Source organism: Astatotilapia calliptera, chromosome 23, assembly GCF_900246225.1.
Source record: "Astatotilapia calliptera chromosome 23, fAstCal1.2, whole genome shotgun sequence".
In the NCBI taxonomy this organism is placed as follows: Eukaryota; Metazoa; Chordata; class Actinopteri; order Cichliformes; family Cichlidae; genus Astatotilapia; species Astatotilapia calliptera.
Window position 1 is genome coordinate 11,021,386 of NC_039323.1, and position 26,960 is coordinate 11,048,345.

Here is a 26,960-nt window from a genome sequence, read left to right on the forward strand (position 1 = left end):
AAAAGAAAGAAAGAAAGTCTCTTTTTTGTGCAACCGACGAGTTCAAGTGCTTTTATTTTGGAAAGCAGCCATTTACAACCGCATGTTCTTCATTTCCGGGTCAGGTTGCTGATTCACATACAGGAGGAAAGCGGCGTGTTGGGCTTATAAAGTGTAAACATGGTGCCATTATAAAAAGCGGAGAGTCATCCCGGGTGTGTTACAGCCATGGTGAGTTTCTTATTTCACAGTTTAACTTCGCAAAAGCCCAACTTTAAAGCTAACGCATGTGCTAAGCTAACCAAGCTAATGGTAATTTGGGAACCTCCAGCTAGTGATGCTGAAGCATTCACGCTGCTGAGTCAGTGAAGCAGGACTTTTTCTGTTTAGTTCGCTCCTGTAGAAACCATTAACAGAAAAAAACAGCAACATGACTTCATTCTAAACTGGGTCAGTAATCTTGATCTTTTTTTTCACGTTACATATTAATGAGTATTTAAAACAGCCAAGATATTAGTTAAAATTCAAGCTTTCCATCGGTGTTTGTGAGAAAAACTAAACTTTTGTTATTTGGTATTTATACCATGTTGAGTGGTCACGATTTAATATGTTAGTTACACGAATGTTACCCCTATGAGCAAGCACTTGGTGACAGTGGGAAGGAGAGAACCCCTTTTAACAGGAAGAAACCTCCGGCAGAACCAGGCTCAGGAAGGGGTGGCCATCTGCCATGACCGGACAGGACAGAAGACAAGTTATAGAAGAGAGCCAGACATTAATAATAAATAATGAGTCAATGCAAAGACGTGTATAAATACACAGTAAGTGAAGAAGAAACACTCAGTGCATCATGGGAATCCCCCAGCAGGCTACACCTATTGCTGCATAACTACGGAAGGATTCTGGGTCACCTGATATGTTGCAATGAGAAAGTGTAGCTTCAGATTTGTAATCCAGTCTGAGTTCAGTGTGAGTAAAAATACATCCAGTGAGTGTCCTGCGACCTGATGTTTTAATATATTTTCATTTTGGTGACCTGTCTCGTTTCTCCAGGTGCCTTCAGACTTTAAAGCCCTGATCCAGAGATTTTATCATCTTCAGTCCGAGCGGGTCGAAACCTACCGGCTCTTTGAAGAGTACGTTTGAATCTCGTGATAATGCTGTTAAACACACACAGTCCTGTCTCTAGTGATTACATCATGTACACAAACAAGAGGAATCTGTATTAAATGACTAATTGCCCCCCCTTCCTGTTGTTTTTGTGATGGCTGCTGAATGTTTTCCAGGGGACACGAAGCCTACTTGAGGACAGGGCCCCATTATGACTTTGACCACTACAGGCAGCTGGTCCATGAGATAACGCAGGCGTTCTGCGGCATCTCTAAGGAAGTGCTGGAGATCAAGGGCAGGCTGCACGACGAGTTTGACAGACCAGACCTCTCCGAGCACATTGAGAAATTGCAGAACAAAGAGAAGGAGAAACTTGAACTGGTATGTAAGCACTTTCTGCATGGGTCACTTTTTAGACCGAGGCAAAGTCGAGGGGAATCTAAAATATAATATACGTCTGTGTGGTGATGAGAGATTTCCTTAACGGGCCTTTGGCAAGAAACTATGGATGCCAGTAAACATGATCACAGTAAAGGCAACAAGGCTGTGTTATTCTCTTTGTCAGAAAGCAGCACGTTCCACTCACTTCTGACCATTTGTTAAACATAAATATGTATCCTACTTTAGCGAGCCGCCGACAGCATGCCTTATAGTACCTGCTCTGAACACAAAGACACACACGTTGTTCGCACTCGTTCAGAACATCTAAAACGGTTTGTGCTAGAAAGCAAAACTATAAATATATAGATTAAAGAAGATTATAAATGACTGACCAGAAAAGTTGAACAGTTGTCAAAGAGGAATTTGTGTTGTTTAATAATGTGGTGTTAAACCGTACCTGACAGATAATGTTTCAGAACTTTTTCCAAAACTGGATGCAATTCTACTGATTCACCACAAGGAGGCAGAGTTTTTGCTTTAAACGAAAATCATTTCTTAATCGTTCTTCAGCTGAAAGCAGATTTCCCCACCATCATTGTTGAGTGTCAGAAATCATTTGTAGAGCAGCAGTTTGTTATAAATCCTCCAGTTTACATCACCGATGGAGTAAAGCTGTGAGAAAAGCTTCTGGAGGGATATGTTTGAGATTTCATATTTGAGACCTGGATCTTTTGAGGTTGATTTATCATCATTTTTTTCCCCTGTCCACCTCTCACACACATACACTCTCGATGCTAAGAGTTGATTTGAAAAGGAGGAATGATCGGGTCACTGGTGTTTCTCAAGACTTGCTGTGAAGATGCGGAGATGGTCACCACACGGTGGTGCCAGCAGTCGGCCTGTGGACTCATATTTCCATCACCGTCAAAACTGGACACACCTTTTCGACTTACTTTGTATTAAAATTGTATTAAAAGTAAACAGAATCATCTGCTAGGAGTTAAATTGCTTCAAAAAAGGCACAGCACCACAAACACAAGTCTAGTTTGCTGGGATGAAATCCAGCAGTGAGCTGCCATCCGTCAGCCTCCACCGGTCATTCAAAGTGACCAGCCTGTAAGCTTTAGTATCACTTTAAATCAACACACTGTTTAAAGATATATGTGGTGATTTTTTTCTTTTTTAGTGTGAAGGGGAAAATTAGCTACAGAAACCAAAAACCTTTCTTTAAAGCAGAATGGAAACATGATTACTGCACAAGCAAGCCCTTCATCCCGAGGTAAAATGCCCAGCACAAAACCCCCTCCATAATAATGTTACCATGGTGATTTAAGTTAGGGGAGTGGCCGTTTTGATTGACAGCTGTGCAGATGCAGCCTGCTGTAGCTGGAAGCTTCACCTCCACCAGTTTGAACTACTGTAACGAACCTCTTGACCTTTTTTAAATCTTTATTATTATTAAAAATGTTGACGTCTAGGCTGGATGTTTGGTTATTAAATGATCGTTTTGTTATACCACTATAAATCATAAGAACTGTGCTTCCTTACCAGCTTACAGCAAAATAAATACCATGATGTGACCTATAACGAAGGAGAAAAGGCTAACTTAATTTTGAATGACACCATACTTAAAATCACTTGCAGGTATTTGTAGATAAATATAATTTTACTGTCATTTCAAATGTGAAACATTGAAGTTCCTTTTAATTACGGGCAGTATTACAGAGTGTTGGACAAATTTGACCACCTCAGTGCTTCCCACATTTTCACAGACTTCGGTACATCTGGTGTTCAGAGATGTTGCTTTGTTCTTTTGTATAAAGGTTTACATTCCTCTATAATTCAGCTCCCTTTCTTCCAGTAATGTTATAAAGCTCCCATTATCTCCGGGTTAATCATCCGCCTTTCCTCCATCCTCTGCTGATGAGTGGTTTGCATAAATCTTATCTGATGTGCCCTCTCAACAGACGGCTAAGCTGCAGCTGGCCAAGCAGCAGGCCCAGGATCAGCCGGAGGACCAGAGCTGTCAAGAACAGATTCAGGAGATCAAGCATAAGTAAGAGCTGCCATTACAGCCCCTCAGTTTACTGTGCTCGCTTCCCATCAGCTCGCTGCTGAGAGGCTCAGTTCTTCTTCTAATTGATCCGATAATCTTTGTAACTGTTCCATATCAAACCAGCACAAATAAAAGTGTGTGTGTGTGTGTGTTGCTTCGTTGCCCAGGATCATCCAGAACAAAGAGGCTCTGAGTGAGATCATGCAGGACTTCAAGTATGACTCAGAGGAGTGCGACTGACAGCTCGCTCCCAGGAGGTAGCCTCTGTCTCGGACACTATGAGCTGCACTTATCGATCCCCTCCCCCTCCACCCGGCTCCACCCAGCTCGCCGCTGCAGTCTTATTCCTCCCGGAGGGCCTTTAACATCCATCCTGCGTGAGTGTTTGTCTGCAGGCATGCGTTTGTGTTACTTCAGGGCTCAAAGAAAGAACTCTGCTGGCGCTGTAATGAAATGTGTATATAAAATATTCAGAAGGTGTGATCGGTTTGGAGACGCTCTCTTTGTTTGGATTGTATTTTTAAATAAAGATGCTTTACAAGACAAGTTTTGCTCTTAACTAATAACCAGCTGGTGTTTGTACACTTTACATCACACACAGTAAAAATAGATAAAATATTCACTTAAATGTGCAATAAGCTAAACGACATTTGAGCTGATCTGGTGACATGCCGCAAACTTTCACTTCCAGAGACGTGTTTATCTTACATTCTGTTAAACACGAAGCAGTTTGAACTTTTTTCGAGTATAAATTTGCAGTTTTTGAAGGCGTTAATATTTTTTGTTATTGCTAACAGATCTAGCAGACAGACTGAATGAAAGGCTGCTTTGTCTCGGTTATCTCCCACTCGGGCCTTTTAAAATCAAGAGTGTGTGAGCGCACAGCCTCTGCAGCGTCCCTTGGACGGGAGTTGGACCTCTCAACACTGCGGGGACCCTGTGGACCAGTCATCTGTCAAGCTTTCTCGATGTGCGTCTTGAATTAAATGCCACAGTCACGCCGAGTTTCTGTGCTATGAATTATCTTCTTGCAGAATCTGAAAAGACAAAAGCAGATGGTTCTTACTGGGATAATTCAGCTAGGAAAAAAAAAGCCACCTCCACTAATCGTCACATTTCTCCGTGTGACTGCCGCTTTTCTCCTCGTTCTTATTCACCGTGTTGCCTCTCGCTGCCTTTCTCTCGAGGTAATCAATGGGAAGCTGTCACACTTTGCGGACAAAGACATTATTCAGACGACAGCTTGTCCCCTATAAAGAACACAAAAAAAATCCAGGCACCTCTGAGCTAATCGAGTCAGGCAGACCAAAGGTTTCTTCAAGTTCAAGGACTGAGCGTCAGAGGACGTGAACTCCTCACAGAGACTCACAAACACAGCAGATCTGGAGGCTTTGCGTGCCATTTGGGCCGAGTTATTTCTGTGAAAGGGGAACGCTCGCGCCAAGAGAAAACAAAACACAAAAGGAACACATTACCGAAGGCTGTTAATTACATTTACGTGTTTATTTCTCTTTGTTGTGGCCATCAGATGAAGATGAGAAGTCCACTCATTAAATATGTAATAAAATCAGAGTGCTCGACTGAGAGCGTGTCTACTTTCATGCTTCCACCTCTGGGCCTGTAAAGTCTAAACCGCACATTTTACCCGATCATAAAGTACAGACTGAAACTTCACAGAGCAAGTTCAAGAGAAATCCTTCCCCTTTGTGTTTGCAAAGATGCCGACCATATGATGAAGCAAAGGCAGGGTCAGAAATTCAGCTGGGGCCGCGGACACAGCCGCGCTTACCTACCTGCTTGCGCGTTTTCTGCGATTTCTGCAGCCACACCCTCCACTGATCGTACAGTTTCATCGACATGCCGCCGCAGCCGTAGGCGTGCTTGCGGACCCAGCCGAAGAACTGCTTGAGTTCCCGCCGCAGCGTGGAGTTCTGCTCGCCGCTCTTAGGGTCGCACGAGCCGCTCTGCAGCTGCTCTGGGAGGAGACGGGGCGGGGGGAGACAAAGGAAGTGAGAAGATGCGCAGGTGAAGTGTGAGCACAGGTGTGACTTTTTAAATATCAGAAGAAGTTATGCATTAAAGAAAACGAAGCATGTTCCTGACCCGACTGCTCTGTGAATATTTGGAATGATTCGTATAAGTTTAGAGTTCTTTTCAGGTCTTCATTAGACAATCAAACGGAGCAGGGTTGAATTGAGACGCTGCCTTCGGAAGGGTTGATTCTCACAGGCGGGAAAACTCGTTCAAAACAGTCGTTGCTGCAGACAAAAGCTTCGATTCCTATTTTTTTCTCCTCAATCAAAGACATTAAAATACGCTTTCCATCTTTTTGTACCTAATCTGTCTGATTGCGTGATAAAAACAAACAAAGTTACTCTATCGTAGCTCAACACTGCAAAACCGAAAATCCAAACAGAACTTTAGTTTCATTGTGACGCCGTGTGTTTGTGGAAGCGACACTCAGTTTCTGGGCTCCTGTCGTCTGCCACCATCAATTCTTTATTGCAAACAACAGAGCCCGATAACGACTTCCTCCCCCTGACCACATAACCTATGTAACTCATTATCTGCCCCTCCAGCTCCCAAACCTGCTTCCACTCAGGCTTTATAGGCCCTGTGTGCGCCGCTGACAGACATGCCACTTTTTAACTTGATCAATGTTTGAAGCCGACGACAAAAATATATCAAACGTCCCCGCGGCTCTCCGCAGTTCCCTCTAATCCTCCGTCTGGAGATCCCTATCAAGGTACGTAGCCTATTGATGTTTGGTTCCTTTTAGGCCACATGCGGTTTGAATCTCCTTGTTCAGGATGTTGGATCGGGAAGGAGGACACATTGTTCTTTTTTTGGCTTTTAATTGGCAATGAAAGGTTGATTATTGGAGAGAACGGAAAGAACGGTCAAGATATGTGGGCATCACAGACGCTTGGGAAGCATTTAAAGGCCATTTAAGCAAAGAGACAGTCAGGGACATGAAGTACTTTAGTGACAAATGTTTGCTACATCCAGGCTGATAGCTTTTACTTGGAGACGGCGTCTACTGTATTTCAAGTTCCTACCACTGCTGGGCGTGGAGGCGGCGGTCGGATGGCTCCAGTCGCTCCAAATGCCGGCCTTCCTCGAGCCAAAGATGCCCACTGGGTTGCACCTCACCTGGACAAAATAGACGGTCCCAGGCTGGAGGCCTGCGAGGCGGCACGATGTCAGATTGCCGACATCGTCCACCAACTGATGGAGAGGTCAGAAAGAAACAGAGTTTGTAAGGAGACAGTTTTGACAGCTGGTGGAGGAAAAGCAGAAAGGCCATAAATGCCTCATCGCCGGATATCAGTGTCACTGTCAGGGACAGTAATCCACCGTGAATCCATTTCACCTGCTTTGATCTGAATGAAAACGAGGACTTCTGACCTGAAAGTGCTCAGATCCATTCTGCAACGTGACAGTGAGCTTAAACTTACGGCTAGAGTCATACATGATCAGTCCTGCAGCACATGCTACGAGCCCCGATCTCAAATCCACAGAAGACCTGAGACAAATTCGCCAACTGTACCTGAAAACTGCAGCTGTACCAAGAAGCACGCTGCACACTCCTTCAACAGGAGATAACGATGTGATTTTGGCTCTGCTATTTTCTCCTGACTGCCTCTTATATAAAGTTAATTAATCATTTTTAATTTCACGGTCTTAGCTCTGAACGCCTCCCCACATTATTTTTAGCGTCTGAAACTTTTGTTTGCTCTGCTTTCATCCTGAATCTCCTCTGGATACTGGTGACTTCGTATTCAATAAATATTACGGTGTTTGTTTAATCTTCTCATTCAACAGAGAAACATACAAAGCAGAGAAACAGTAAGGAGCTTTGGTTAGAAAACATCAAAGAGAGTTAAAGGATGAACATTTTGTGCACTTTTGGATCAAAACCAAGCTTCAACACTTAGAAGCTATAAATCGCTAACGACAGCAAGGAGAAGATTTGTTTTACAGCGAAGCAAGAAGCTTCATGTTCATCATTGCTCACACGTTTCCACAGTAGCTACAGAGAAAGTGCGTGTAGGCGAGTCTGCGGGTTTGTGTGCGGACCACCTTCCAGTCAGCGCTGTCCTCCAGTCGGTAGCGTATCTGATATTTGGCCTGAAACAGGATGTCCTTGAGCTCGGGGGGGATGGCCCAGCGGACCGTCAGCTGGTCCTCGAGCTCGCCGACACGATTGACCTGCACGTTGGCGGGAGGGTCTGTGGTCACTGCACACACAAGGGACATCTATTAAAGGGTTTGCATGCAGCAGGTGTAAAGTCCAACAAGGCAGGGATGACCAGTAAGAGATGAAATGAATGAAACTACTCGGAGGCTGCTTCTTAAATCATTAACACTCTTACGTGCAGCTTTAGAGTATTTACTATATTTGGCCTCATCCTTGGTCTGCTTTACCACACGATCAAAGCAAGAGCTGAAGCTTCACAGGGAATTTCCACGGTACAGATGAACTAAATATATAGCTGTCATGTGGAAGGAAAAGCAGTGCAAATAAATATTTAATGGGGACCAAATATTGTCCAACTTTATATTTATATCTTTGAACTCCATTACAGCAAGCTTGTGTTCATACTAATCGTAATTTATCTGATACCAGGACCTGGTGCAGCACCTCACGTCATCCTCTCTCTGAGACGTACCTCGCCATTCCAGCCAGCCTTCTTCCGATTGGCTGATTGTCAGAAACAGCAGGTTTCAATATCATTTGCCTTTATTTTTTCTGTAGTAATAACCCCAAATGAAAGAAGCCATTCTTGCACTGGAGAAAACAACAGCTTACGACCACAGCTTAAATAAAATGACTGTGATGGCGTGCAAGATATAGTCTGCTCAAAGTGGCATTTACATGAAAAACTGTGTTAACATGGAGCAACTCAGATTCATTTTTATTTCCAAATCACATCAGTCGCCTCAAGACAATCAGATGAACCCCTGTGAGGAAAGACTTGGAGACAGTGGGAAGGAAAAACTCCCTTTTAGCAGGAAGAAACCTCCAGCAGAACCAGGCTCAGGGAGGGGCGACCATCGAGAGACTGATTGGGTTGAGGGGAAAAATACTGGACAAAACCCACACTGTGGAAGAGACGGAGATTACTAATAGGTAATAATTTTTTTAACTGACGGCGTATAGATGCCGCTTTCAATTTAATCAGAGAAAATCATACCAAAAATAATCGCCTAAATTTGCTGCCGTCTACAGACAGAAATTCCCATCTGAGATCCGAGAAATTCAGAAATTCCTCCACATTATAAATGTGGTTTCTGCAGGACAGTGATCTTTTGCAGCTTTGCTTTCAAACAGGAAAATAACCAGAACACAACCAGCTGGTGACCAGTTGAGTGGACTCCCTACTTCAAAGGGTCGTGCTCATTATTCATTCACTGTGACGTGCTGGCATCTGTCTCCAGTTAGAAGCTACACAGCACTTATCTGCAAACCTGCACACGTCTGTCAGAAAGAAGACAACCTGCAACTGGTTGCTGCAACCTGAGATTTTTACTAATCACAGGTAGGTTTCCATATTTTGTTTTGTTTTTACTGTAGTGCGAATGACTCATTAATGTGTACCCTGGTATGATTTTTTTGGACCAGCTGATTACAAAAATGTGTGTGATTAGGACAATTTCAAAGTGATACCACGTTCAGAGGTTTCCTAATTTATCATTTTAATAGTTAAATGCTATTAAAATGCTAAATTAAAAACCTGGTGCTGTTCATTTAGTGTGTGCGCTTCAGTTTAGGTCAGTCTGTAGTTCCTGCCAGAGCACGTCGTTCCCTCAGTCAGTCAGAAATAAAACAAAGTGGCTCGAGTGCTTTGAAGGGGAGGAAGATGAAGGCAAAGAGGATGGCAGCACGAGAGGGAACACTCGTTAAAAATGCTTCCCATTTGTAACCTTCCGCTTAAGACATCGCTCACTGTGTGTCGGCTGACGTGTCTCTTTGTTCGGCTCAAGATGAAGAGGGAAACGGAGCCGGCAGAACTCATTGTTTCTGGTATTCTGGCAGCGCAACGCATCACACACGGCGGCGCTCCTCCTTCGCCTCCAGCCCACTCACAGCCTCCACGCTTTCTGTTCCTCAGCGTCCAATGAGGATTCACAGAGAGAGGATGCCGAGTTCCAAAACACAAAGGCTGCTTTATGAAATGCGACAGTTTACCGGAGGCCTGTGCAAGCAGATGAGGGCTACACTAATCATAACGCCACAATTTCAATTCCAGGAACATGTGAAGCCGTCACGTGAGGGGCATCTGCTAAGGTTAACTTTTACAACATGACAGTTTTGTCTTAGAGCCACACGCTGGAGCTCTGCAGACAAACGTAAAAGGAGAGGGGGAAGCGTAAAGCTGAGCTGAAACCCTCTGTTAACTTTAGATAGACGTCTCTCACTCACCTACATCGAGGATGTCCAGGGTGGTGATGTCAGAGGTAGCAGAGCCCAGCTGATTGGTTGCTTCCACCCAGATCTCGTACGGAGTGAAGAGGGCGATGTTGCGGGGGATGTAGCAGGAGTAACGCTCGTTTCCCGTGCTGTAATTTTCACACTCCTTCTCTTTGCCGTGCCATCTGGACGCAAGAACAGAGACTGAATCTGGTGTTTGCCGCCACAGAGGCAGACGGTGTTTTTAGGTGTTTGCATCCTCGGAGTGAACTCTCCAGTCTAGCTGAGGGCGGCGGGATGAGATAATCACCTGTAAGCTGTGACAGCAGGTCTGGAGGCACTCACCTCAGTTTGTACTTGAGGGTGTATTTGGTCGGGACGTGAGTCTCGCCCTGACCACCCAGGCTCCAGCGGCAGCTCAAGTCCTTCGTGTTTCGGGACCAACAAGTTAGATTGACGGGCTTCTCGGGAGGCACTGGAGACAAAACGGAGCAGAAAACAGAAGAAGAAGAAGACTGGTGTCAACCTATTACAATAAATAAAATAAAAACAAACACTAATGTCGCCTTAAAGATACTGCATGAAAAAAAGCACAGACAGATATAAAGATTATAATCAAGAAGGAACAAAGAGTAAGAGAGCGTTAATCACACACACAGTGAGTGTGAGCCACCTGATGCTTCATGTGGTTTTAATCGAGGTTTCTTAAAAAAAAGAATTTTGTCCAGAAAAAGTTCAGCTGGAAATCATTTAACTTTGAAATCAACTCAACTAATCTTAAAACGTTCAGATCAGAAATCTCTGAGAAAGTTACAGATTCACCACATCGAACGTCAGACTTTACTCGAGTACTGACACCTCCCTTCCTAACCTTAACTGAAACTTTTCCACAAACATAAGCAAGTTTCATGTCAGAGTGAAGGTTTATTACAACCTGAAACCCTTTGCTTTGTTTTTGGACCATCTCCTAATCTTCCCTCTCAGTATTAAATAGGCTTCGTTCCCATAAAATCATCTATTATGGAAAATATATGACTATACTTTCATAATGTAAATATTGTGTATGTGTATGAGTATAATAATTTCTGCCTTCATCAGCACATTAATGCAACAATGAGAATTATATTAACCTGTAGTATCACTTTAATAAAAATAACTATGATTAATATGATTCTTATTATAACTTGCACAAATGAAGATTTCTGATTAGGCAGACCGTATAATAACAGCTGAATTCTTTGAATTTTGCCCCCTACAGGACGACACAGGAGTTACATCTCCTGGTTCATGTCGCCTGTTAGTGAGTTTATTCTGCAGTGATTGCAGTTCTGCAAAATTAATACTGAGCTAATAAAGCTGATCATGTAATTATGAAGTGTGCTCATTTATAATGTCATCTGCAGAGTCAGTGTTCACCCTCCACTTACTGCCCACGTAAAGGCAGGATCCAGCCAGGACGCGTCCGTCCGCTCCGTGGCACACCAGGTTGTCTCCGGACCGCTGCTGGGATCCACTGAGGCCGTGAAGGGTGACGCTGAGGACGCTGGGGGACACCACACTGTAGGCGCTGCTGGACACGCGCGCTCCGTTCAGCGTCCAGTATAAAGTGCTGGCGTGCACGCCGAGCTCAGGGCTCAGCGTGCACGTGGCCGTTAGACTGGAGCCAATCAGCAGAAAGGGATCCTGGGGGGAGATCACCGCCACATCTGGGTGTTGGAGACACATGGACACAAAACAACCTCTTAAGCCAAAACCAGTATGAAGGCTTCATGTGATAATCAAGTCCTGTCATAATCAAGTTCTCAAAGTCTAATTAGTATTATGCTCTATTGTATTGTGCATCTGCACCTTATTGTTGTCAATGTCTACGCATGGGACAGTGTGAAACGTAATTTCAATTCCTTTGTATGGCAAGTACATTTGAAGAAATTGACGAATAAAAGTATTCTATTCTATTCTATTCTATTCTCTAATTACTGAATGTGACAGAATAAATACCCAGAATCTAAAGTTGTTTAAGATTATCTACAAAACCAGAAGATCCTCACATCCAGGCCTGACCAATAAAATAATATAATACATCATCTATTGACGGTTTTTAGAACAGTCCCTCTCTCTTCCCCCGTCTACACATGAATGTGGAATAATTTAACCAAAACGTTCCTCGGAGGTGAAAAATCCTGTAAACTTGCTAATGTTCTCTTTCCTAACAGGACTACATTTAGATTTGAGGTTTGTAGCTTTCCCCCCAGTCATCGTTTAACCATAATTAACTGCGCTTTCTTCAGCAGCATCCCCAACACAGCGCTCGGCGGCTGTTTGTCTGAGTGTTTCTCAAACCGACAGCAGAGCCCGAGGTGAAACCACAGCACTTATAACAAGAAATCATTAGAGGCAAAAATTTTTTGGCCAGCCGTGGGAAAACGTGTGTGTGCGCGAGTGTGTATTCATATCTTTGTGGGGACCAAAAATGGGAAGTTTACTATACTTGTGCGGAGCAAAATCCCGGTCCCCACGAGTTTGAAGGCATTTTGAGACTCAAAATGTGGTTTTGGTGACTGGGTTACAATTGGGCTACGTTAGGATTAGGGTAAGGGTTATGGTTAGGGCTAGGCATTCATTTTCCATGGTTAGGGTTAGGGTATGCATATGTCAATGAGATGTCCCCACAAGATATGAACAACCGACGTGTGTGTGTGTGTGTGTGTGTGTGTGTGTGTGTGTGTGTGTGTGTGTGTGTGTGTGTGTGTGTGTGTGTGTGTGGGAAGCAGCAGCCTCTCGGCACATATTTATGACCCAGTAATGAAGCGGATTTATGGAGCCCCGCTAGGATCAGTCAGAGAGGTCACCCCGGTTTACTGGTGAAACCCTTGAATGCTTTTCCATACCGCGACCGTCTGAGGCGTGAGGTTTGCCCCTGTGATTGATGCCCATGAGAAGCCCTCCTCTCTGTGTTTGAATGGCACCACCGGGCTCCTTATTCACAGATATTTGAGTTAATATGTAGAGTTTTATGAGCCATGCTGCAGGTGGGCGGCGGATAAGCTTTCTAACATATGTTTCACTTCAGTGTTTTAATCTGTAATGTAAAGAGAAAATGTTTGAGGAACAGCACAGCAGTTCTCATCTTCGGCCCTCGGTGAGAGGGAATTAAACACAGTGCTAATTATGAGCGCAGTAAACAATATATCTGTGATAATATGAAAAATGAATACTGTTCTAACTGCACACCTCAGTTTTCTGTTATATGCAGGCACAACATCCCATAGTTCATCCCTTGGGTTAGATGCCTTTTCATGCTCGCATGATTCAGTGGTCAGTGTTAACAAACAAACAAAACCCATTCCTCTGAAAATGGTCAGGTCTGACGACAGGACCGAACATGAGCGAAAAGGCAGCCAATCTCCAAAGAAACACTTTCAAAGACCTTCAGAAAGCTGGAGAACTGTTGCTCAAGAGCACTCGAGGAATGTCTGGCTTCTTGGAGGCAAAATATAAAAATGTTTTAAAGGGAAATTAGGAGTGGCTCAAGACTTTTGCACAGTGCTGTATACAGTTATCTGGCATCAGTTTTGCCATAAAGCAAGTACAAAGTCATAGGTAAGATTTCCTCTATGATCTTCTTCTTATTACCTCACTGACTGTCAGGTATCAGACAGACACATTTACTGCATTAATACATTTTAAATAACGTTATTTTGCAGATAGTTCTGAGTTAGTTTAATCCTTATAATCGCTATGATTAAGAATAAGAATTTTTACAGGTGAGGAACAAACTTGTTCACGCAGTTGAACATGAACTTGTTCTCTTGCTTCGAGCGCTGCTCTGCACTCTCCTTTAGACAGGATCGAGGTGACGTAGCTTTACCTGAAGTTACCGAAAGTTCGGTGTTACTCACGTGTCGTGGAGAACAACACGCGTGGAACCAGGAGGATCACCAACACGATGGGAATCATGCTTCTCTCTGCTGCTGTCCGCTCGCAGCTCCAGGAGCTGAAGCTGGAGGAAGAACTGCGCAGCTGCACTCCGTGAGAGAGGATCCCTCCTCTGACTGCAACCCTCACGCCCCGCCCCCCACAGACACACACACACTTGCACACTTTCCCTGCTGCCATCGTTCCTATGCAGAGAGATGCTTCAGGTGAGGCGGTGACAACTGTCAGGTTTGAAAATCTCACCTTTCCTGACATCACCACGCCTATTACAATATGTCATTTCCTGTCAGTGTTAGGCGAGGCTTTATCCTCACCAGTTAGTGATGGAAGTTAAAGTCATGTGATACTAAATGATTTTAAAAAAGAAATATTCTTATGTAAAGAAACGAAACCAGTCATCAGTCCAAGTATCGAGCTCCCTGTTCTCTCACAGCATATTTTTTTAACACAACCCCACTGAATGCAAAAGCTGTGTTGTTTGTTTTGTTTTTACACCTGTAAAACAACTTATTTTAAGTTATTACAGTTTATTAGCTCTAATGCAGGAGAACAGGTAATACTGTATTTTGTGTTTTTAATAATATTTGGGCTGCAGTCTTTCACCACATGGATGTAATGCTCTCACCTCTGAGTGAATCTGATCCTGAAGAGTGGGAGGCATACAGTTGTAAACTCGCCTAATCCAGATGTTATTTCACAAAACACATTTTAAAACATCTGCACCAAAGATATTTTTACCGATGTAAAAATGGATTTAAAACATCGCCCCTGCATTCACACAGAATTGGCACTAATGAGATGACGGGAAGAACAATGCAGAATAAAAAGTGCATCACGTGTTCTTCCAAACACAAGAGGAAAAACTGTGAAAGCTCATCTGCAGGTGAGGCTCTGCTTAAGTTTTTACACAGAAAATGGAGCGCTGCTCAGGTCGATGTCCTCAAGATCACAGCATCAGCATCAGAGGGTCCAGAGAGTGATTAGAAATATTAAGAATAAAAAATGACACTCGCCCACAGATATCCACCCAAAGCAGAAACGAGTAATGGACAGTCAGAGACAGAGGAGGAGCCAAAACACTCTGTTTCATTAAGAGCTTACACACAGTTAGCCCAGACACTCTCAGATACTGTCAGTTACTCACAAATACTCACGGATACTCTCAGAAACTTAAAGACACTTAAAGATGCTGTCAGATACTCACACATACTCACAAATACTCACGGATACTCTTAGAAACTTACAGATGCTGTCAGATACTCACAAATACTGTCAGAAACATATGGATACTCTCAGGTACAAATGCTCACAAATACTCTCAGTTATATGTTATATTATATTGTATTATATTATACTATGTTACATTATATTATGTTATAATACGTTACATTATGTTATATTATTTTATGTTATGTTGTGTTATGTTATGCTACATATACTCTATACATATACTTCTATAACTAGCATCGGTTAAACTTTTTCATGATCCCCCTTTTTCAGGTAACCCAGCAGTAAACCGTTCTTCTAACAGGCGTGACCGTGAGTTGCGTGTTGTGTCTCTGTGAGGTCTCAGGTGTGGGTCAGGTCTTCCTCTCCGCTGCTCGTTTATGCACTGCAGCAAAGGCTGCTCTGCGGATCGAGTAGGCTGTTTGACGGCGCGTGCGTGATGATGATGATGCGCGTGACGCCACGGGCAGAGGCAGATCAGCGGAGCGGCAGACGGGACCCGGGCTGAGGCAGCAGCAGCATCCGCAGCAGCAGTGGCGCCACAAAGCGACTCTCCGCGGCTCTCTCCGGGATCTGGCATGCTTCGGCTCGGCGGCAGGATGTGCGCGCTCTCGGCCCTGCTCTCCGTGCTCCTCGCTGGACTTGCTGCAGCGTCCTCCGATCTGTTTGACGACCAGCTGGGCGACATCAATTACTGCAAGAAGCAGTGCGCGCTCACCATCAGAAACAAAAGCCCCGCTAAAGTAAGTTGTCCCCGGCAGGCTCCATCCCGCTGCGGCGCGCAGCGCAGACTAACGGGGGAGCCAGAGCTCACGATAACCCGCAGTGAACGTGTTTAGGTCCGCGCGAGGGCCTCAGGGACGCTTCGGCGCACTTAGGCCGAAAATGGATGCAGCTGATTTCTGTGTGCATCTTAAAGGCCAGTCGAGACGTGAACTGCGTCAGTGACCCACTCGGATCCGCTGTTTGTAGACAGGTTTACGCAGACAAGGCCAGACGGAGGGCGGCAGGCTGAGACCGTGAGGTTTGTGAGTTTCCGTGGATTACAGATTTTATATCTCGGGTGTTTGTCTCCCCCCTCCCCCCCTTCTCCTCCTCTGCTGCCTTCAGGTGTGGTTCAGACACCCTGCAGGGCGGCAAAGGGTAGAGCTGCAAACACCCGGTTTGAAATCTGCGATCCAAAGCTCTGCGTCCATCACACAGAACAGCGACTCCAGACACGCTGTGTACGCATTCACCTTCGCGCTTTGGGATAAACAGCCTTTCCCCTCCCTCCGAATCAGCGCGGAAACGCAGTAAAGATGATGAAAAGCTCAAGGCTGTAATAAACTGGCCAAAAACCTTTTTTGTCTCGTCTATTCCCAGCGAGGCCACCAGAGGACGCTGTTTCTTTATTTGCATCAAGAGTGTGGTGAGAGGAGGATGCAGCAATGTGCATCCTCCTCTCACCACATCAGTATCCTGCAAAATTTTCATGGAGCTCGCTTATTACCATCAGCTTTCTCTGGCAGCATCTAAACGCGTCTTATAAACTGTTTATGTCAGGCCATAATATTACAGCTGCACCGTGTCATTACGAATGCCATGACCCATCTATGTCACAGCTCCTAACAAGGTTATCTGGAGTTTATCCAAGACTATAGGAGACATCTCTAATTTTGAACCCCCCCTTCTGTCTGTTTGACTGCTAGGACTCCATAATGAACGCCTGTCACCGTGGCTGTCGCCTCTACTCCATCTGCCAGTTTGTCAATGGCAATGCTGGCTTTAATACCAGCAGGGAGGAGTGTCAGGGAGGTGAGTCAGTGTGTCAAGCTGTCCATTGGGCTGTTAGCTTGACTATCTATCTATCTATCTATCTATCTATCTATCTATCTATCTATCTATCTATCTATCTATCTATCTATCTATCTATCTATCTATCTATCTATCTATCTATCTATTTTCTTCAATGTTAATTGTAAATCAGATTGAAAAAAGAAAGAAAATCCTGAAGAGAGGTCACGAGGGTCAAAATCCATACGAAGCACAATGGCTCTTTTATCTCGAATTTGGTGTTTTTGTAGTCGTTGGAAAAGACAGGACTGGATTTGAAAATAAAATCTGGAGAGCAACATCAAAGCTCTGGTAAACACTGCGGTGTTTTCTGAAAGCTGGCAGGCTCGTTTTTGTCAGGGTGGGGGGTTTCAGGCTGTTCTCCCTGTTTGAACTGCGGTATTGAAAATCAATGATGTGATTTGCTGTCCAGACAGCAGATACCCCGGTTCCTCCTGCTTCAGTAACAGCATTGTGGAGCAAGTCGTCTCGGTTGTGTCCGTTCTTTCTGCCCTCACCTGTTTTATTTCTTCTCTGCTGACTTCCCTTTTGTGCTCATTCTTTCTTTTCTCGCTCCTTCATCTGCGCTGTCAACCTGCTTTTGCTCTTTTCCTTTTTTATATATTCTGTCATACTTCACTACTGCGCCCTCTCTCTCTCTCTCTACAGCATGCCAAGAGGCATATATTAAGCTGCTGGAGCAGGAGGCCTGCAGCACCGGCTGTGCCAGCCAGCCTTCCGAACCCGAGATCAAGAGAAGGAAGGTGAGAAAGAGCACTTTGCGCTCAAAGGGTGCACCCAGACACACACAACTTATAGGTGTCGGTTTAAACTTGGCACAAGTGTGTACACAGGAGACCACCCTCACTGCCATCCTGCTCTTTCTCCTGCAGCTGAAGGCCATGACTCTCCGCCCAAAGCCGCCCTCTGTGATGGAGGCCGTGTCCAGCTGGTGCAATGACATTGTCAGCTCCGCCCAGAGTTTCATTTCCTCCACCTGGACCTTCTACCTGCAGGCTGACGACGGCAAGGTTGTGGTTTTCCAGGTAGGACCAGCTGGCACTGGGAGACAGGGAACACCATAGAGCAGGGATGTCAAACTCATTTTACACTGTGGGCCACATATAGCTTTGATATGTTAGCCGAACCAGTGAAACTCCAATTTCTGTCAGTGTAAACAAGTTTAACTCCACAGTGAGATACCTTAATGTAAGACAGAGAAGCAATTTAATCAGAAATGCTGACGACTCTTAGGGCTTAAACTGTAAAGACGTAAATGTGTTTAATATGTAATTTAATTACCTCGGTGCATTGTGAGTGGCCACAGGGGGAGCTCTTCATCAGCAGGAGAAGCTGTAAACTTGTGAAAACACCAAAATTTATGTCCTTCACATAAATTCACAAAGCCAACCAATTAGGCCAGATTGATGTCTTCGCTGGGTCGATTCAGGCCCCCGGACCTAATGTTGGACACCCCTTCCATAAGCTGTATATAAAAGAATGATGTAAGGAGATAACTGCGGGTTGGATCTGACTGCAGTAGCAATGCAGGAAAATGTTCACTGAGGTCATTGATCCCACGGCAGCCACACGCGTCATCACTGGCTGGCTGTTAGGAACGTTTGTTTTACTTTTCAGTTATGCCCTGAATGTGTCACCTGTAAATAAAAACAGCAGTGTGAGCATTTACGCCGCTTTTCTTACCCCGCATTCAAAATTAAGACAAACCACCAAAAAGATGGAATCCTTTTTTTTGCTTCGGTCAGATCTTCAGTCTGTTCTACAAATTTCCCACCACGTGACTGGAAAGACAGAATATTTTAATTTGCATGTACACAGTATCTGCACAGTATATTCAGGATATATTCGTTCATGCAGGGTCTGTTGCCTACCGGTGTTGGAAAAATATAAAATGACTACTTACTGCGATTTTACGCCTCATATGTTTTTAATTGGAGGTTAAGGCAAGCCAGCGAGCCCTTATAGATTACTGGATGAGCTCATCTCTGCTTCCTTCCCGTTAGAACTGTGAAATGTATCCTCTGGTATACACTGTGTACAGCCTGGGCCACAGCTCATTTTAGAGTCAGTGCATCTGTGAAGGTTGAGTGAACAAGGGCACACAGCGGGGTGGAGGAAAGGTGGCTGAATTCAGAGAGCTGGGTGGGTTTTTTTTTCCCCCTCACTGCACTTTAATTGTTTATAAATTTCCTTTTAAATGATGTCACTTCCCCTCGCTGCCATGCATATTTGATGACCAGCTGTTGAGCTCACCTCACGATGGAAACTCACTGCAAGATTAAACAGAACAGACTACGCCGAAGAACAGTGAAAAAGTGAAAGTGCTTCTTCCGCTGTGGTGCTGATGCAGACTTTTCTCCATTGACAGCTGAGGTCATGTGTGTCTGGTGACCTTGGCTGACTTGGAAAAAACCTCTCCATTATCCATCGCCATGCGTCTTTAGATGCAGAGTGGAAAAAAGATTCAGCATTTGTCGCGTTTTCTGTTTTTGAAAAGAGTAAATTCAGATGTTAGTGTATCTTTTTTTGTTAAAGCCAACACAGTAAACCACCTCTACATTAAAGCTAAAATAAGATTGGGTCTGTTTAACCACCGACTGCCCAGACAGATCCTCCAAAATCAAAAACCATCTCTCCCAAGTGTTTTCCCGTTTGTATAAGTGACTTCAATGGCAGTTAAAGCTACATAATTAAAGGCTTCTGTGGGAAATGATAGTATTTATGCACTCTAACGCATACACAAAGGCTTCTGTGTAACACAGAGCTGTCTGTTATGCTGAAATTCATTATTAGGTATAAAAATGTGTGTGCACGCTGGGCTGTAATTCTCAACCTCATATATGGCGATGGAGCAAGCGCAGAATATGAAATTACCGACATTTCTTTTGGACTCGGTGATGGATGTTTGCTCTTTATGGCAGCGACACGCAGACTGGAGCAGCAGGGGGAAACCAGCAGGCTCCGAGAGGCAGTGAGAAAACTATCAGGCCTGTGTTTAGTGGGCAGCTGGCGAACCGCCACCAACTCGACAGATTGACTCCCCGAGTGTTGAAACAACAGAAAAAGTCGGGCTAAGGATCGGGACAGCAGAGAGGAGGGGGGAATAAACCGCTGTTGCCTGAAATAAAAATGACATGGCTGTCCATTACAGGCTGACTGTATACAGAGAGCTTTGCCTGACACCATGCTGCGAGGATAATAATATGAGCAAGCATCATAAAAACAAGCAGGCGGCTCACAGGAACCAGACAGTATACGATTCTTAGTTATTCCTACTGAAGGGAAAAACAAACTTGTAATTTTAAAGAAAGACTTGCAAAGCAGACCTCTTTATCCCTTCTCAACACCACCTTGTTGTTTTGACAGTTCAGCCCTCGATGAGGTGGCGGGAGAAGAGCGTTTGAAACAAAATGGATCGATTAAGCGCCTCTTCCAGCTGAGCCGTGGTTTTTGTTAACAAACAAATTGAACTCTGTGTGCGGTGAATAAATACTGACATAAACACGGACACAAGCGACACGTGTGCTGGATGCAGAGCTGCTGCAGGGAGCAAGGGTGTGGATGACAATCACAGTTTAACTTGGATCCCTTCTTGATGTTGATTGATCAGGACTGTGAGATGGAATGGGGGAGGTGTACATGTTTTTTTCCTTCAAAAGGGTAGCACAATAGTCCCCCCCGTATGCATATGTTAGTGCATGTTTCCTGCATAGGCACGGTGAAATACTCTTGGCCACAGAACAGGAAGGCTCGAAATCTGAGGTACACCCTGGACAGGGGACGATAAACATCCACACACGCTCTCAGATCCACAGCTACGACCAGTTTATCTGACAAACACGTCGTGGAGGACACCCCCACAAGCGAAGCGAGAACATGCGCGGAAGAGGGAGTGTTTGCCCGGGGCACCAAACAGGCTAGGACCGCCACTGAAAATGAGTGAGAATAAACTCAGTTTCCAGAGTGACTTGCAGCGCGTCAGCAGTCCTTTGCTGCTCTGGTCATGTGACTGAAATCACTCACTAAGTTAGCAGATCACTCATTTCCAAAACAAAGTAAAGAATAAAGTGAAAGTGATCCTCGATTATAGTGTCCGACACAGCAAGAGGTTTCAGATCCCGTCGAGTGTCCGAATGGATGAATAATGGGGAAGAAGACACTCCACGGGGATGTGTTGTGCTGTTAGTAGGCCTGTGAGAGTGTGCTGTTGCTGAGGCCAGCAATAGTATCGTTACAACTGACTACAGCTGCTGTTTAGAGTGGAGGGAGGGTCAGCAGTAGGGAGGCAAAATCCTCTTTTAATGAGTTCTCCAGGGGAACCGAAAACATCGCGCACGTAATGAAACACACAACAGTGCAAATGGCAACAGCAGGCTCTATGTGGGTTTAAAAAGATGTTTTTCAGAGATGGTGTCCCACTAAAAGGAGCTTTAGTGAACTTATTTCAGTGTCTGAGAGAAAAGGAAACTGAGCATGCTTGAAAAAACGAATTCTAATGACGGCGTTGGTTTCACACGACGTTAAATGCTGAAGTACGAATAAATGAACTTTTACTGAACAGAGGAGAAAGATTCAGAGTCCGGAAAGACTCTGTCGTTATACTGAGAAACTCACGGGGAGCGTTTGTAGACTGTACCCTCACAGACGGCTCTTAAAGGGCTGAAATGTCCTTGAATACAAGTTTGAATCATCCTTCCAGCTCCAGGGCTGTCTGTGGGTAAGAATCTCAAATCTTTGTATGAAGGAGAGAAAAGAGAAGCAGGTGTTTTGTGTCCAAAGTCAGAATTTCCGCAAAGATTAACTGAATGTTAAAGGTTTTCACTATAATCGTGACCTTAAGGTGACGTAGGATCACCTGGATGCCTTCTGTGGGGTTTCTATGTGTTTGCTCTGACTTTTCTCATCGCTTAGGAGCTCCTCTGATGCTGTTTTCCTCTCCTCAGAGCCAGCCAGAGATGGAGTACTCTCTGCCCAAGCTGCAGGCTCCTCGATCCAGCGTGGCAGACAAACCCTGGCCTCAGGTCCACTCTCACACCCAGAGGCCCCACGGTTAGACCAAAATGCTCCGCACATCCATGCTTCTGCAATATCCCACCATTTGTTGTTTCAGCTAGAACTGATGTCCACTTTTTTAACTGTGTGTCAGGTGCGAGGGGACACGGGGAGAAGGGAACTCCCAAAGCTGCAGCGAAAGGGAAACACGCCGTCCAGCACCCGGAGGACCTCGCATCTGAGCACGACTTCCTCGGCTGCATGTCCAGGTGACACTGTGGAAAATCACCAATTAAATGATTTAAGCAGGGCGTTTATCATAAATTTAAATTGCTTTTACACAAGCGTTCCTTGGAGCCTGCATGAAAATGAACCTAAAGACACTTGAAACCTGTTTGATGAAGCTAATCTAGCACAGCTAACAGAGCTGCAGTATCGCGCAGTGTTTGGCAGTGGACACATTTAACTCCCCGACCTTACACTGACGTCCTAACTGACAAAGACAGCTGAACAGATGAAGTTCATCCTGTTTGCAAAACTCATAAAACGCCATTTATAACCACAGAGAATCAAATAAAGTGATTCTTTCACTAAACGAGTTTCAACATGCAGAAAAATACCTCTCTGATTCTTTGACTTTGAACTTTAATTGCATTAACAAGATGCTATTTAAGTCTATGCAACATCTGCAGCGCATTTATGTATAATTTGGCGATCTTCTCGGTCTTTCTGGCCCACCTCATTCTAACGCCCTCCCCTGCTCCCCCGCTTCCTTCTGCAGACGTTCTGGCCTTCCACGGTGGATTTTAGCTGCTTGTCTCTTCCTGTCTATCATGGTCATGCTGTGGCTCAGCTGTGCCAGCCTCGTTACCGCACCGGAGCAGCACATCAAGACACAGGTACACATTTGGAAAAGAAATGAATCAACATTAAATCTTGAATTCTGCTCTGCCTGGGTGGGCAGTGCACCTGTGTTTTCTAATCTCGGAGCTCCTTAAGGACACCTTTAAAGTAACACAAACCAAACAACAGCCCACTTCTGTCTGAGTCTGGATTTCATTCCAGGAAGGCGGCATAAACATTGCTTTGATATCTGATTCTTATCAGCATTTCCCATCCACAGCAGCTAGCATGTCTTCTCCCGGTCTTCCCTTTCTGCTCATCCAATCCATTAGTCGTTAGTGAGGCGCACTTCATCTGCAGCCTGTCACAGCCTTAAAACATGCTACCAGGCTGGATCATCACAAGCATGTTTTGTGCACTCCGGTGTCTCACTTTGCTTTGTTACTGAACATATCTCAGCCACACATACAAGTTTTATTTGATTTATTTATCTGTTGATAGTTTACACAAGTTGTAATTATGAGTAAATAAAAGCTGCTGTGTATGCAAACATGCTGTGAATGCACTGGAGGACGTACATCGTGACGAGTTCTTCAGTCTTCTCAGAAAGCTTTAAAGAAAAGGGAATGTTTCAAACATTAGATAATCGCAGCATTACCAACTTAGACTTTGAAGAATTTTTTATATATTTGACTCTGATAAACTGGGAATACACAGATGTGTGTTTGTCAGGTCTCACATTTTTGTCCTGGATCCTCAAAACGCCTGCGGTAAAAATCCATGAAAAACAAAGCAAAACAGGATACAGGTAGAAATCTCCTCTTTCCATCGCTGAAGCTGTCGGCTACTGTCAAACCTCAGACGTGTGCCTTCTCTTCCCTTTAGAAAAAGGAGCTTTTAAATCACAGCAGTACACAAACGCTTTCCTAGAACTGTCAGTTTATCCACGCCATATGGTATTATGTGCCTTTAAAAAAAAAAAAAATAAATTCTTTGTATCTTTTTAGCTGAGTATCAACGGAGATAAAGAGTTTCTGGAAAACGCCCACAAGGTCAACCCGTACCACCTGAGTCCCGTCATCGCCGTCACCGTAAAGCAATCGGAGGAGAGCCAGGAAGCCGGGCCGCTGCCGGTGAAGGTCGACTTGAACAAAACGTGCGTTTAGGATGGAGAGCGGCTGTCTCGCTTCAGCGGGTGACTAAACTCTGAGGCTCGTCAGAGAAGAGGGGTGGGGTGAAAGAAACACATTACGATGCTTACTCCATCAGCAGAATTTTAAAGAAACATATTCTTAAGAGCATGGCACCCTCCATCTTTTAAAGTGATCTCACACAAACATCTAGCTCGTGTCAGTCAGTTGGGTTTTTTTCTGTGTCAGCTCCACCTGTCATGCATTTCATTACTTTGTACAATCCAGGTTTCGTCAAGCGAGGTCGTTCCCTAATGGTTAGCCCGCTCATTGCTTATTGATGAGTCTCGTCTCCGAGCCACGCGCGAGACAAGCAGAGAGGACAGACCGCAGCCGAGAGCGCTCGTGTCATTCGTCAAGTGTGGACAAGAAGACAAACGCGGAGCTTCATCTTAGATTCAATTTCCCTCGTTCTCAGAGAGTTTGGATTAATTAGTGGCTTGCTCACAGCAAAGAGGGAGAAACAGCTCTGAGAGGAAAGGAAGATGAATGAAAGGTGAGCGAAACACTCTGAGAGTAATCCCTCGCAGTTTATGATCCGTTTACTCAGTCAGCACCGTGATCTGTGCAGAAATGGCCTCGAAATTGAGATTCGCGTCTCGGCAGCGTGAAACGGTTCTCAGGTGAGTGACCCTCGCCGGGTTCAGAGGTACAAAAACAGCACGTCGGCGTCTCTCGTCGCCTCAGTCCCGTGTGTTTTCTGGATCTTTGTCTTTTCACACAGCTCGAATTAAATCTTAAACCGGACGCCGTCTTTAAAAATGAGCAAAAATCGACCTTAATTTATTTTCTCCTCGTTATATTCCGAGTCATCAAAGTGAGTTACCCGTTAGTGTTTTTGCAGTACCATGTACAGTTCAGTCATCATGCAAATGTAATTAGTCTGTATGTAAACTACTGTAACATCAGCTAGAGAGAGACACACACACAAAGACAGATCACACCTGTTGCTATATTATTAATAATGCTATTGTTATTATTATGATGATAATTATTCTGTTATTGCTCTTCTATCACTTCAAGACTTCATAGCTGTTATATGTGCTTTCTAATAGCTGACTATTTTGTATGTCCTAGGAGCACATACTGATGGATTCCCTCTGTAACAGTGTGTAATGCAAAGCTTTTAACACAGACCTTTGTTATTGAGCACAGTCGCAGTCTTAGAAAAGATTTTCTGTTTTCCTCTCAGTGCTTTAGATGTCCTGTAGCGCTCTCTTTTAATCCAGGCTATGTAGACAAAAAAGCGTGCATGCAAGTGATTCTTTGATAGTTTATCTTAACCGCTCGCCACTACGGCACAACTCTACTGTAGACTTGTGATTTTTTTTGTGTTCATATTACTGTAAACCTTGAATAGAATGCGTAATAACGAATGACAATATCCTCATGATATACAGGAAGGACTCTTAATAATAATTTTTTAAAAAGCCATCCGATCGATATCTGTGCCGGAGGTATGCCGCAAGGAACGTGAAGATGGATTTCAAACTGTATTGTTTCCTTTTTACTGGTCTGTTAATTTTCAATGAAACGATACAACATGATGAAATAAAGTGTTTTCATGGTAAGCGTGATTTTTTTCATTCCTATAGAAAACCTCAGACAAAGCGCGCACTCGTGCGTGCTTGTGTCAGCGTGTGTGTGAAGCTCGTAAAGACAGAAATAATATCAGGCTTAACGGTAGCATGGAGAGCAGAAGATTAATGGCAAATGGTCCGGTACTTATATAACGCTACACTGAAATCACATTCATACAGTGCTTTATTCTAAGCCTTTAAGCACTTTCTAACCGTGACGCCGCACACGCAGTCCAGTGGGTGCTCTGGGGACCATTAGGGCTTCAACGTGCAGACTGGAGGAGCCGGGGATCGAACCACCAACCGTCCAACCTCCTCTAACTTCCGAGCCACAGCCGGACACACTACACAGATTATTTCAGAAGCACCCAAACACAGTAAATGAGCACATGAACGTCACTCACATGTGTCGCTGCTGAACATGTCCCCCAGCCTGAACAGAGCGGGTCCCATGGTGCGGGCGAAAAGGTCATCAGGCTGAAATGTTGTTATTCACTTTTATACGGCCAAGACAGGCAGCCCACCTGAATTCATTATTCAGTCACACTAATAACATTTTTAAATAAGCTTTAAAATGCTTAAAGCTTATTTAGCTTATAAGCTAAATTAATCTAGTAAATAATTTGTTTTCAGTTTCCAACAAACAGGAAAATTAATTGACTAATCATTTTGCTATTTTGTCATTAGTTTGTTTAATATCAAATAATTATTTTTGAAATGTATATATTTTTAATAGTGTATAATATCATAAGAGTCGATAACAACTATGTTAATTAAATTATGACTTTTAACTTTTCGTGTATTATTTATTTTTATGTTAGAGTTGTTTTATAATATATATTTTTACTGATCAGTGAGCCCATTCTCAGCCCCAGTGTGTAAAAACCACACTCACCATACAGCAGTCATTATTTCCACCTGCCTAATATTGCTGCCTCCACTAGTCTCCAGCTGTGGTGCTGTGGTGTCAGCTGTGAGGTGAAGCCTCCGTGGATCCAACTTGTTTGTCCAGCACATCCCACAGATGCTCGACTGGACTGAATGTGAAGGATGTCAACACCTCAAAGTCGATTTTGTGCTCCTCAATCAATCCGGAACCATTTTTGCTTTCAGTGCATTATCCTGCCAAAAGAGACCACAGCCATCGGGGAGCACCGTTTCCATGAACGTTTGAGCGATAGCAGCTCATCTACCAGGTAGGACCACCCGGGCCGGCCTTCGCTCCAGTGAGCCTTGGCCGCCCATGACCCTGTCTCTGGGTCGCCGCTGTTCTTTCCTTGGACCTTTTAATAGACACTGACCGCTGCAGACCGAGAACACCCCACAAGACACCATACTGTCAAACGCACTCAAATCCTCACACTCGCCTATTTTCCCTGCTTCGAACATCAGCTCTGAAGACAAAATGTTCACTT

At 44.3% G+C, this 26,960-nt stretch overlaps 3 protein-coding genes across 3 annotated transcripts; 2 read left to right on the top strand and 1 right to left on the bottom strand.

The window, feature by feature from the left end:
- Positions 1–89: 89 nt before the first annotated feature.
- rex1bd (required for excision 1-B domain containing) lies at positions 90–4,072 on the top strand. The gene is made up of 5 exons (XM_026158988.1): positions 90–210; positions 1,033–1,115; positions 1,266–1,470; positions 3,438–3,526; positions 3,694–4,072. Exons 1-5 carry the CDS (start codon positions 208–210, stop codon positions 3,764–3,766), a joined length of 453 nt encoding a protein of 150 aa, XP_026014773.1. The 5' UTR covers positions 90–207; the 3' UTR covers positions 3,767–4,072.
- crlf1b (cytokine receptor-like factor 1b) lies at positions 4,010–13,945 on the bottom strand. Its single transcript, XM_026158986.1, has 8 exons — positions 13,841–13,945; positions 11,369–11,647; positions 10,287–10,416; positions 9,954–10,126; positions 7,610–7,767; positions 6,586–6,754; positions 5,320–5,501; positions 4,010–4,563 (listed from the first exon to the last, which is right to left on the bottom strand). The coding sequence occupies exons 1-8, from the start codon at positions 13,896–13,898 to the stop codon at positions 4,540–4,542; spliced, it is 1,173 nt and encodes a 390-aa protein (XP_026014771.1). The 5' UTR covers positions 13,899–13,945; the 3' UTR covers positions 4,010–4,539.
- Positions 13,946–15,372: 1,427 nt separating this feature from the next.
- On the top strand, positions 15,373–25,536 carry tmem59l (transmembrane protein 59-like). Its single transcript, XM_026159476.1, has 8 exons — positions 15,373–15,847; positions 16,796–16,901; positions 17,589–17,683; positions 17,813–17,965; positions 21,884–21,989; positions 22,087–22,201; positions 22,714–22,831; positions 23,783–25,536. Exons 1-8 carry the CDS (start codon positions 15,683–15,685, stop codon positions 23,939–23,941), a joined length of 1,017 nt encoding a protein of 338 aa, XP_026015261.1. The 5' UTR covers positions 15,373–15,682; the 3' UTR covers positions 23,942–25,536.
- Positions 25,537–26,960: the final 1,424 nt, after the last annotated feature.